General features: G+C 50.7%; 1 protein-coding gene across 1 annotated transcript; it reads right to left on the reverse strand.

The window, feature by feature from the left end:
• Window positions 1-1,004: 1,004 nt before the first annotated feature.
• On the reverse strand, window positions 1,005-11,133 carry SPATC1L (spermatogenesis and centriole associated 1 like). Its single transcript, XM_036448230.2, has 4 exons — window positions 9,904-11,133; window positions 4,549-4,881; window positions 1,990-2,141; window positions 1,005-1,604 (listed from the first exon to the last, which is right to left on the reverse strand). The coding sequence occupies exons 1-4, from the start codon at window positions 10,103-10,105 to the stop codon at window positions 1,278-1,280; spliced, it is 1,014 nt and encodes a 337-aa protein (XP_036304123.1). The 5' UTR covers window positions 10,106-11,133; the 3' UTR covers window positions 1,005-1,277.
• Window positions 11,134-11,964: the final 831 nt, after the last annotated feature.

Consider the following 11,964-nt stretch of genomic DNA (forward strand, 5'->3'; position numbering starts at 1 on the left):
CCAGGATGGCCAGGAGACACCAGGCTGTGAGGACTGAGGGACAGGTTGCCCCACACGAGGGTTGGCCCAGAAACCCCAACACCTTCCTCCTGGTCCCCACCACAGAGAAGTGACTGGAGACACTTGAAGCCAAACCCCAGGGAGGAGGCCATGCCAAGCCCTGGAGGTCCCCTACCCTCTCTAGACCTCAAAGAGACGGGCCCGAGGGCGCCAGCGGGAGCAGCGGTACATTTCCTGTGGGGATGGTCCTGGGCCAGGGCTTGGCCACGGCTGGGACACAAGATGCTGGGACTGGACCTCCGGTGACGCCGGGTTTTGAGACATTAAAAACTCTAGTAGGGCCCTAGCCTGTTTGGCTCAGTGGATCAAGCCTGCAACCTAGGTATGTGTCCTTGACCAGAATCGAACCTGGGACCCTGTAGTCTGCAGGCCGATGCTCTATCCACTGAGCCAAACCTGCTAGGGCAGTCGTCGGCAAACTCATTAGTTAACAGAGCCAAATAACAACAGTACGACGACTGAAATTTCTTTTGAGAGCCAAAAACCAACTTCTGCGCATGGGCCACAAGGTTTCAATCACACTGTACATGTGTGCCCGCACGTTGTATTTTGTGGAAGAGCCACACTCAAGGGGCCAAAGAGCTGCACGTGGCTCTCGAGCCGCAGTTTGCAGACCCCTGGGCTAGGGCAAACTTCCTAACGTTTGAACAAGGGGCCTGCGTTTTCGTTTTGCCCAGGGCCCAGCAGAGTCTGCTGCCATCCTGCCTGCCCCCCTGAACCCTTGCCTCAGGCTCTGCTTTTAGAACAACCCAGAGTGTGACAGGACCGTCTGGCCCTTTCAAGGGGAAGGTCCTTGAGGTTGGGGGGTCTGAGGACCCTGCCTGAGCCTCAGCCCTTCCCCCTCGAGGCCCTGTCCGGGTGTCAGTCCACAAACACCACGGCCGCCTCCTGTGTGCAGCCCCAGCCACGACCAAGGCGCTCTCAAGCCCCCAAAGAGCCGAAGGTAAACAAGTAAACAGATGATTTTAATAAAGGGTGACAAGTGCCACGCGGGTGTGGGCGCTGGCGGGGCTGTGGGCGCTGGGGGCGCCCGGCCGGTCCACGAAGGTGCCTGCTCTTGCACGGCATGCCCGCCTGTGGCCCGGGGCTCGCCCTCCGCGGACACGGCCCTGCCCCCGCTGGAGGGGGCGCACAGGAGGCGCGGCGGCCCCCAGGTTTGGAATTTGGAACAAACGCGTTTATTGCAGGACAGGCCTGGCGGGCGCCGGGGCGCCGGCTCACCAGGCGAAGAGCGGCTTGCTGTCCTCCTTGGAGAGCTCGCACAGGCAGTTGAGCAGCAGCAGCGAGTCGCCCAGGAACTTGGGGGGCACGATGTCGATGACCAGCTTGCGCAGGGCGGCCGGGCTGCTGTGCAGCGGGTTGGCGCGCAGGTCGGGCCGCTGCTTCAGGATGCCGTAGGTGTTGATGAGGAACTCGCTGAACACGGGGTGCACCTCGCGGTTGTAGCCCAGCTTCTCCAGGCGCGCCATCAGCGTCAGGTAGCGGTGCGTCAGCTCCCGCAGCTTCTTCTCATCCACGGAGCCGTCCAGGGACTTGATGGACGTCTGGGGGAACACAGCGCATGGGGAAGGCGGGGCTTGGCCACGGGACCTGGCACGGAGGCCAGGGTGGGGATGGTGACCAGATGGGCAAACCGGCCCAGGGCCAAACATGCTGAGCCTCCCACTCTCCCCTCCAGCAGACGGTGTCAGGGACAAGAACAGGGCCCCATCCCGTGCAAGGCCCTCGCATTCTGTGGCCCCGGAGCCACTCCCGAGACTGTCCCAGGCCACAAGACAGAGGTGCTCATGGCAAGGGCTCAGCACACCCCATGGTGTGTGTCCTGGACCCCCCTCATTCTCCCCCAGGTCTCCACAGGGTATCACCGGTGACTGGCAAGGAGGAGACTCTGGGGCAGGACGGTGACCCCCACGGGACCAGGAGGCACACCTGCTTGATCTTCTCGGGGATGTTGGACACGGTGAAGCCATAGAGCCGGGTCACCCCGGGGAAGACGTAGGCCAGGATACGCCTGTCCAGCTGGAAGGCAATCTCCCCGACAATGCGCCCGTCCTTCTCCGAGCTGGTGAAGCTGTGGATCTCTGCGGGGGGCAGGGGAGGACATGAGAACACGTATGTAACGCACATAACAAGTCTAGTCTGCCTGGCTGGTGAAAGGAAAGGTTTTGTTGATCTCGGCAACCTCTGTGCCTTGCAGGCTGGCTTAATGTTTATTTGATGGCAAGACTCCTTTTCTACGTTTGTGCAGAGCATTGCTGGATTGGCAGGAGATTCTATTTTTAGTAACTTCCCAGATGTTGTCGGGAACATGGACCACCCTTCCCCTCCAAGTCTCCCTTCTCATATCCCCCCACTCACAGCAAACATTCTTAACAAAAATTTAGCAAATTGAACCCAATGATACAGAAAACTATAATACATCGTGACTGAGCGGGATTTGTCTCAGCAATGCAAGGGTGGTTTTAAAATTCAAAAATCCATCAATGTCATTTACTGTATCAACAGATGACAAATGAAAATCAAGTGCTCAAGATGCAGAAAAAGCATTCAACAAAGTCCAACATCTATTTATGATAACTCTAAGCAAACTAAACATTAAAGGCAATTCATCAACCAGATGAAGATATATACAAAAACCTTAGTGAACATCATACATAATGGTGACAAACCGAATGTTTTCCCCTAAATCAATAAAAGAAATGACTTTCCACTGTCAAAATTTCTAGTCAACATTATTCTAGGGGTTCTAGCCAATGCAATAAGACAATAAAAACAATTAAAGACATACAGATTAGAAATGGAAAAAAAAAATAACCTTGACATGATCATCTATCCGAAGGAATCTTTTTTTAAAAGCTGATAGAACAAATAACTGAGTTCAGTAAGGTTGCAGGACACAAAGATGCATTTTCAGGATTCTCCACAGGAAAAAAAAAAAAAAAAAAGAGAACCAATAGGGATTGTGTGTGTGTGTGTGTGTGTGTGTGTGTGTGTTTGTATACATATGTATGTGTTTATTATAAAGGCTCACATGATTATAAAGACTGACAAGTCCCAAGATTTGCAGGTGAGTCATTAAGATGGAGCCCAGGATGGGCTGATGATATAGCTCCAGTGTGAGTTCAAACATCTGAGAACCAACAGAATCAATGATGTGCTCTAGTCCAGAGACAGCAGGCATGAGACCCAAGATGTTTCCATTGGAATCCAAAGGCAAGAAGAATTCTCTCTTCTTCAAGAGGGAGTCAGCAATTTTGTCCTATTCAGGCCTTCAAATGATTGGATAAGGCCCACCCACATTAAGGAGAGCTATCTGCTTTACTTAGTCTAATGATTTCAATATTAAACTCATCCAAAAACATCCTCACACAAATACCCAGAATAACGCTCGACCAAATAATCTGGGCATCTGAATAAACGGAAAGATATAAGATGTTCATGGATCTGAAAACTCAACCTTGTTAAGGTGTCATTTCACTGGAAACTGATCTAATTAATCTATGGATCCAGGACAATCCCAGCAAGCTTTCTTGTAGAAATGAACAAGTTGATTCTAAAATTCATATGGAAATACAAAGGTCCTAGAATAGCCAGAACAACTTTGCAAAAAGAGAACAAAGTGGAAGGACTTATACCATCTAGTTTATGGTCTTATAAAGCTACAGTAATTGAGACAAGATGTATTGGAATCAACATAAACATAGAAAAATAGAACAGGCTGGAGAATCAAGAAATAGACTCAGACATATCTGGATAACTGATTTTTGACAAAAGTGTCAAGTCAATTCAGTGGGGAAAAGATAATTTTTTTTTTTCATCCAAAATTTTCTTTCTTAGAGAGAGGGGAAGAGAGAGAGAGGAATATCGATGTGAGAAAGATTGACCCCTGTATGCATCCCGATCAGGGATCGAATCCGCAACCTGTGTATGTGCCCTGGCAGGGAATCTAGCCTGAGATCTTTTGGTATACGGGATGACACTCCAACCAACTGAGCCACACTGGCCAGGGCAAGGTCATCTTTCTAAAATGCCGTTGCTGGAAGAAGTGGCTACCTAATGTAAACCTCATACTATACACAAAAATAAGCTCTAGATGTAAAACCATAAAACTTCTGGAAGAACACATTGGAGTGAATCTTTTTGATACAGAGTTTGGCAAAGACTTTTTAAATAGGACACAAAAAGCATGAAATATATATTATTTTAAAAGTCAATAAACCAAACTTCATCAAATGAAATTGTATTGCTCTTCAAAAAAACAAAGTTTTGAAAATGGAAAAGCCTCTTAGAACACAATGACATACAATCCAATGTTCTTTAAGGGGGCAAAGGGTCTGAACAGAAGCAGCCCTGGGTCCTGGCCTCCCAGCCACACTCTCCTCCCTGTGCTGGGCGGGTAGAGAAGCGGTGCTCAGATGGCCACCCAGGCCCGCCCTACCCAACTGCCGCCACTGCACCGAGTGCCCACCGCGTGCCCCCTCGCCGTACCATTGAGGTAGTAGCTCCTCCTGGTCCTGTCTCCCGAGGGCAGACTGCTCTCTGAGAAGCACACCTTCTTGGTTCGGGTCATCTCCCTGGGCTCCAGCGGGTCCTGCAAGGGGTTCAGGAGCGGGCACAGCTTCCTGTCGGTGCTGCGAGATGCGTGCAGCTCCTGGGGGCTGAGGAAAGCCTTGAAGGACACCTGGGAGGAGGTCGCACAGCCGGGGGAAGTGTTGTCTTCGTGGGAGAGGGGTGTGTGTGAGCACAGCAGGTCCTCCAGCGAGGATGTCGGCAGCTGGGAGGGCACCTCAGGGATGCCGGTGAACCTTCCAATATCTGGAACTGGGACAGGAAGGAAAAGGGAGGAGAGGTCAGGCTGGCGTTCCTAAAACATCCCCCAAAGGGTAAAGGACACTTTAAGGACGCTCGTACATCCCACCCCAAGCCCTGACACCTGCTCACATCCCACCCCATTCCCCTCTGGAGAAGGTGAAAGATGTGGGTGCAGCAACTGTGGGCCCCGCCCCTGCCCAAGGAAGCCACCAGCCTTGGGTTTATGGGCCCAGCAAGCATGTGTGCCTCGGGAGCTTCTCCCCACCATGCATCCACACCCAATACAGCGACCTTTACATGCTTTTTCGGTTTTATGTAAATGGTATCGACCTATGCCCGTTTTATTCTGCAGAAAACCTTTTTGATACAGAGCATCTTTGTTGAGATTTGTCCATGTTGAGTTACTTGGTAGCTAACTGGTTCATTTAATCATTTCCTAGCACACACACAGGTACAGTGATTTTTGTTTTTTATATATGAGAGAGGAAGGGAGAGGGAGAGATAGAAACATCAATGATGAGAATCATTGATTGGCTGCCTCCTGCACACCTCCTACTGGGGATTGAGCCAGCAACCCAGGCGTGTGCCCTTGAGCGGAATCAGACCCGGGACCCTTCAGTTTTCAGGCTGATGCTCTATCTACTGAGCCAAACCGGCTAGAACTAGCTAACTTTGTTTTCTGCGACAGCAGTGTGATCCTATATACACAGCAGCTTCTGATCACTCCGTGGTATGTACGAACCACAAGCTGATGACACGTGACTTTTCCCTAACCCTTGGTGATATCGAACATCTTTTTGAAAAATAAAAAATAAATAAAAACTGTTGTCGTTTTTTCAAATATATTTTATTTCAAATATATTTTCTCTCCAGAGAGGAAGGGAGAGGGATAGAGAGTTAGAAACATCGATCAGCTGCATCCTGCACCCCTCCACCTGGGATGTGCTTGCAACCAAGGTACATGCCCTTGACCGGAATCGAACCTGGGACCCTTCAATCCACAGGCCAACACTCTATCCACTGAGCCAAACCAGTTGGGGCATGATATTGAACATCTTGTGTGTCCAGGGGCTGCTCAGATTTCCATTCTGTGAAATATCTATGCCTCTTCTTTGCTCGTTGGTTTTTTTTTTGTTGTTTTGTTAAATTATTTGTAGCAGTTCCTTTGGTACTCTGCATCCTAATGTCTTGTTGATAAAGTCTTCTCTCAATGGGTGCCTTGCTTATATTTTAACTCTGATTTTTTTTTAAATGATTAAGATATTACATATGTGTCCTTATCTCCCACCCACCCCCCTTTCACCTTTTTTGATGGTGACTATCATGCAATTTTTGTTTTAATTTTAACATGTCAAGTTTAACCTATCCATTCCTCTGTCGTCTATAAAATCCTTTTCCACCCTTATGTCATGACTTTTTCTCCTAGTAATAAAGCAAATATGTATATTTGAAAAAATAATTTTTAAGAGCTATATGACAAAATTAAATCCTAAAATGCGCCTACTACTCTATCCCCAGCAGTGCTTTCCTCAAAAAACATTTCTACAGAAGGAAAGCAATCAGTCTGAGGCCTGCCTCCTGCCTGCCTCTCCAGCCAGCACAGCCAGTCCCTGCGGCAGCTCAGGGCCTCACAGTCTCCCGCCCCGCCCACTGCAGGGCCCAGAACCTGTCAGCGACCATCTTCCAAGAATTCACCCGGCATGCGTCATCAAAACCCGCTCAGTCCTGGGTTCTTCCCCAGAGGAGTGGAGCCCAGTGCGTGGAAAGGGGGTTCTGTCCCATTCACCTCACAGACCTGGGGAAGAGCGCCACCTAGTACCGGCTTTAAAGGGATTTTTGTTGTCAGCTGGCTTTGGGCTTTGCTCTTAGGTTCAGTTTAGGAAATTGTAACTCCTATTATTCCCAAGGCTTCAATGAAGTTGTATGAAACACTTTAAAATTTTTTAATCATCAGTCAAGTCCAAAATACAGGTATAATTTTAAGCCACATTATAATAAACTATTGAAATATAAAGAAGTAACAAGAGTGAACAGAAAACTCTTGTCTCTTCGGGATTAAAAGGATTCTCCTGAGTAATGACCATATCAAAAATAAAAATAGGAAAACGTAATTATTGAGAACAAATGGAAATCAGAACATTAGAGTGTGACATTAGCACATTCAAAACTATATTTATCATGAAATCAGTAATGTAAGTTCTTTGCTTTTTAAAAATCACCCAAAAAGCTAAACACTCAAATCAAAATATGGGAAGAACTCTTCAGGAAAGCAAAACTTCAAAAACTACAAAAATGACAGCAGAAATACCCTAGAAACAGTTCTATGGAAAGTCCAATAAGGTAACAAAACGGTGGAAATCTACTTTAGAGACACAGAAAACATACAGGGATAAAATTGAAAGTGAGAAAAGCGATTTAAGAATGACCAGTAAGGAAATGCTTGAATTAGAAAGAATTATATACAACTGTATATTAACTGGAAATCTTGATAAAAGGAGAGATCTTCAGGGAAATTATTTTTAAATGACTCAATAAGAGGTAGAAAACCCAAAGGGACCAATAAAGAAAGAAGAAAAATCTGGAAGTTGTAAAATAATTATGCTCTAACGGGCTGCAGGGCTGGGCAGTTGGCTGGTGAATTCTTACAAATTCCCAGACAATGCATAATCCCTACATCATATAAGCGAGGTTGGAACACTGAAAAATTGAAAAATGGTTGACTGAGTGTCTAGTTTGTCACGACTCTGCTATGAAATCTCTGCAGAGAACCCACAGGAAGGAAACACAGCCCAGACTTGTGGGGGAACAGTCTTAGACCCTGAGCTGAGCCCCATCCAGACCCAGCAAAGCCCAGGACCTTGAGTCTCCCAGGGGAGCAGAACAGCGATACCCCACGTCAAGCCGAGGGAAGTCACTGAGGGCACCTCCCCCGATGCCAAGACGAGGTCATCAAAATTGAACCAGATGAGCCATTTCTCACGTTTTTGTTTTTTAGAAGTAAGGACTGGGAAGGACTCTTCCCTACCACTCAGCCTGCGTGTCCGCCACCCGTAGGCAGACAGGGCATCACTGCCCACCGGCTGCCAGGAGGACAGGGGGCAGGCTGCTGGAGCCAAAGTTCTGAGAGTTTGAGAAACAAAGACAAAAACAAGTGTGCACACTGCCAATCTCGTTTAAAGGGCCACTTGTAAATAGTGTAGTCGTAGACGTAGAAAACAGGGGAATGAATTGAAAAACAGTGGAATAAAAACAGCTTATGAAGAGGCTGGATGTAGATTGGGTGTTTACCTATCAACAGCTTTCCAAAATACATCAATTCTGATGACTCCAAAAATACAATGGGGTGGGGGAGGGAGGGGAATCCGTAATTGTAAGAAAGAACATGAAGCAATCCCAGAATAAACTTACTGATAAATGTGAAAATTTTTATATGTGAAAAACAGGTGAAGAGACTTGGAAAAACTGTGCGCCAGCAAGCTTCCTAGGTGAAGTCATCCTTGGAGTATATGGAAGAATAAATAAGATCAAAATGTGAGAGAGGAAAAAAAATAACGTGAAGAATAATTGCCCTTGCCTCTGAGCTGATAACTCTACTTTAACAAAATGTACCCTAAGGAAATAACCCTAAATATAAGAGTTGTTTTGCTGTGTTATTTATTGCAGGATAAGAAAGAAGTATAGCCGAAATCAGTTTGGCTAATGGACAGAGCGTCGGCTTGGGGACTGAAGGGTCCCGGGTTCGATTCCGGTCAAGGGCATGTGCCTTGGTTGCGGGCATATCCCCAGTGGGGGGTGTACAAGAGGCAGCTGATCGATGACTCTCTCATCGATGTTTCTAACTATCTCTCTCCCTTCCTCACTGTACAAAATCAATAAAATATATTTTAAAAAAAAGAAAAAGAAAAAGAAAGAAGTATAATTTCAAACGTGAGGAAAAGAGTTCATTAAATTGTGTTCATGTGATTTTTTAATATCACGGTCAGTCATTTAAAAATATAGCAGCACAGAAATAACCGTGTCACCAAAACCAGTTTGGCTCAGTGGATAGAGTGTCGGCCTATGGACTGAAAGGTCCCAGGTTCGATTCCGGTCAAGGGCATGTACTTGGTTGCAGGCACCAGTAGGGGGTGTGCAAGAGGCAGCTGATCGATGATTCTCTCTCATCGATGTTTCTATCCCTCTTCCTTCCTCTCTGTGAAAAATCAATAAAATATTTTTTAAAAGAGAAAGAAAGAACCATGCCGTGATGTTAAAGGGAAAGAGGCAGATGACTGTACGTAGAGAATACTAAAAATCTACTAAAAATCATCTCCACCCAGAACAATGAGGATTGCGTGAACACCCCTGAGAACTGAGGTGGGAGGCCCAGGGTGGGCCACCCCTCTGGTCCCTTTAAAACTGTGCATTGTGCTTGAAAACCCAAGTGAAGGGAACAGCCCCACAGGAGGCTGGCTGGGAACCGTGCACACGCCTCCCCGGGAGCAGGCGTGGCTGCTTCCCCGGCTGGGCGATGCGAAGGCAGGGAAGGCAGCACCTGCTCCTCCGGCGGCAGGAGCAGGGGCCGCAGCCTTCTGGGGAGCATTCATCCGTGTCTATTGCCACATTTCCACCCCTCACAGCCTCTGACCCACGGATTTCCCGGCGGTCACCGCTAAGCTGGCCGCTGGGGCCCATGTCAGGCGGCCCGTGGTCCCGGGGCACTGGGAGGGCGCTGCCTGTCGTGGGGTCGGACTGATGGCCATGTGAACCCCGCACGGGACAGTCTGCTCTCCGAGAGGGATGCAGGCAGCAGAGCCAGGAGGTCCTGAGATCACACCCACCCCGCTGTAAGCCACTGTGGCAGCGCTGTGTGTTTGTCGCTGATGTACATCCCAGCTCAAGCGGCGAAGCCACAGCACCCCGTTTTCCGGGTGTGGACTTACAGGCTCCCCTGAGGACACACAGCAGAATGAGCACCCTGAGGGAAGGAGGGGCCGGACCACCTGCAGGAGCAGCCCCCGCTCCCGGCCCCCCCCCCCCCCCCGGGCTCACCTGCAGCCGTGGGGGAGCAGGCCTCGGGGAAGGCGGGCGCCTTGGGGAAGAGGAGGTCCCGGCTGCCTCGGCTGCAGCTCTCCTGGCAGCTTTCGCTCAGCAGGCGCTTGAGCATCTGGTTCTCCTTGAGCAGCCGCACCTGCTTCTTGAGGTCGGCGTTCTCGCTCATGAGCCTGCTCATCAGCTCGTTCCCCTCGGCCATGACCAGGGCGCCTCGCTCACGGGTGGGCCTGTGGCCCCATGGAGATGGAAATGCAGAGCCACGGCGCCGCAGAAACAGCCCCGACCAGGGTTCCACGAGGGCCCCACCTTCCGCAGCCTTGTGATGTCGCCTTAAAGAGGCGGCGCGCTGCCCACGGCCCCCCGCAGGCTTCCTGGGGGGGCCCGGACCAGGGCACGCAGCAGGCACCTCACACTGGGGAGGGACGAGGGAGGGAGGGCCGGGCAAAGCCTAGGTGGGGGGCCTGGGACGCTCATGGGGAGGCCAGCTCGCCAAGGAACACACAGGGCCAGGCCTGACACAGGATGGTTCCGGCGCCTTCTAGGAACAGCCAGGATATTGGGCTGAGGGGGTATCCCATTCACACCTTGGGAGTCCGCGGGCCCAGGGGGGACTCTGCCTTCACTCTGAGTGACTGTGCAGCCGCCCTCACCATCCCCTCAGCCTGAATCTCGGACCAGGCGACTTCCCGACCCCAGGCCCAGCCAGGCTCTGGTCAGCCCAAACCTGGGCAGGTGTCTGGTGCCCTGGGCCTCACACTGAGGGAGGAAGGGGCAGTGAGGACAGAGGGCACCCAGCTTGGAGCCACGAAGGCCCCAGCCCCAGAAGCTCCAGCGGCTCCCACGGGCTGGCAGTTGGAGGCCTCCTGCTGGCCACCTGCCCTGGTGGGAAGGGCCCGGGCGGCACAGCCCTGTCCTGCACAGACAGTGCGGAGTGTCTGACTCTGACCGTTACTGGCCCTAACTGAAGGCCCCCCTCCAGAGCACAGGGGCCATCTGGACCAATCACAGGCAGGCCTGTGGCTCACGGAGTCCTGCCTGAGCCAGATTCCAGCCACACACAGTCAGCAGGGCTCTGGGCAGCCCAGCAGGACCCCACCGAGATGCTCCTCCCGCGCCTGCTCAGTAACTAAGCTCTGTGCTGTTTCCTGGCTCCAACCGTCTTGGTCCTGCTTTTCCAAAGCCACAAGGCAACGGATCGGTCGCCTCCTGACCCTCCAGAGAAGGGACATAGCCAAGGTGACCAGACGTCCCGCTTTTGGCGGGACAGTCCCGATTTTTAACAGTTTGTCCCGCGGCCCGCGGCATTTTAAAGAATCTTTCCAAAAATTGGGACTTCTTTAAAACGCTGTGGGACGCGGGACAAATTGTTAAAAATCGGGACTGTCCTGCCAAAAGCGGGACATCTGGTCACCCTAGGCATAGTCCAAGGATGGAACCAGCGAGTCTTCCATCCCTTTTGCCCCAGTGTTGCATCCCTGGCTCAGCATCAAGGCACTGGGTGCAAGTGGCATGAAGGGTGTCTCCAGGCAGAACAAAGCCCTTGTTCCCCAGACTGCCCACCGCCCATTATGTCACTTCAGGAAATGCAAGCCTGAGTCAGGCGTGGTCGGAAGGGCTCCTAAATCCCAAACGCCCCTACGCTTCCCCAGATGGACCAGTGTGTGGGCCCACTGGCCCTCACGTTAGAGAGAACTCTCCCCAGAGGAAGGGTGTGTGCGCTTCTGGGACCCACAGCAGATGCCCCCTTCACCGGCCCCTCCCATCACATTCAAATCCCATGTCTTTCTCACCCCAAGAAATCCTGCGTGCTGGTCCTGAGCCACTATCTTTTTGTTGTTGTTCCTCCTCACCCGAGGATATTTTTCCATTGATTTTTAGAGCGTGGAAGAGAGAGGGAGAGACAGAGAGACAGAAACACGGATGTGACAGAGACACATGGATGGGTTGCCTCCCCCATGCTCCTCAACCGTGGGCCAGGATTGAGCCTGAAACCAAGGTACGTGCCCTTGACCAGAATCAAACCTGAGACCCTTCCGTCCGAAGGCCCATGCTCCAACC

This window comes from Pipistrellus kuhlii, unplaced genomic scaffold (assembly GCF_014108245.1).
Source record: "Pipistrellus kuhlii isolate mPipKuh1 unplaced genomic scaffold, mPipKuh1.p scaffold_m20_p_2, whole genome shotgun sequence".
In the NCBI taxonomy this organism is placed as follows: Eukaryota; Metazoa; Chordata; class Mammalia; order Chiroptera; family Vespertilionidae; genus Pipistrellus; species Pipistrellus kuhlii.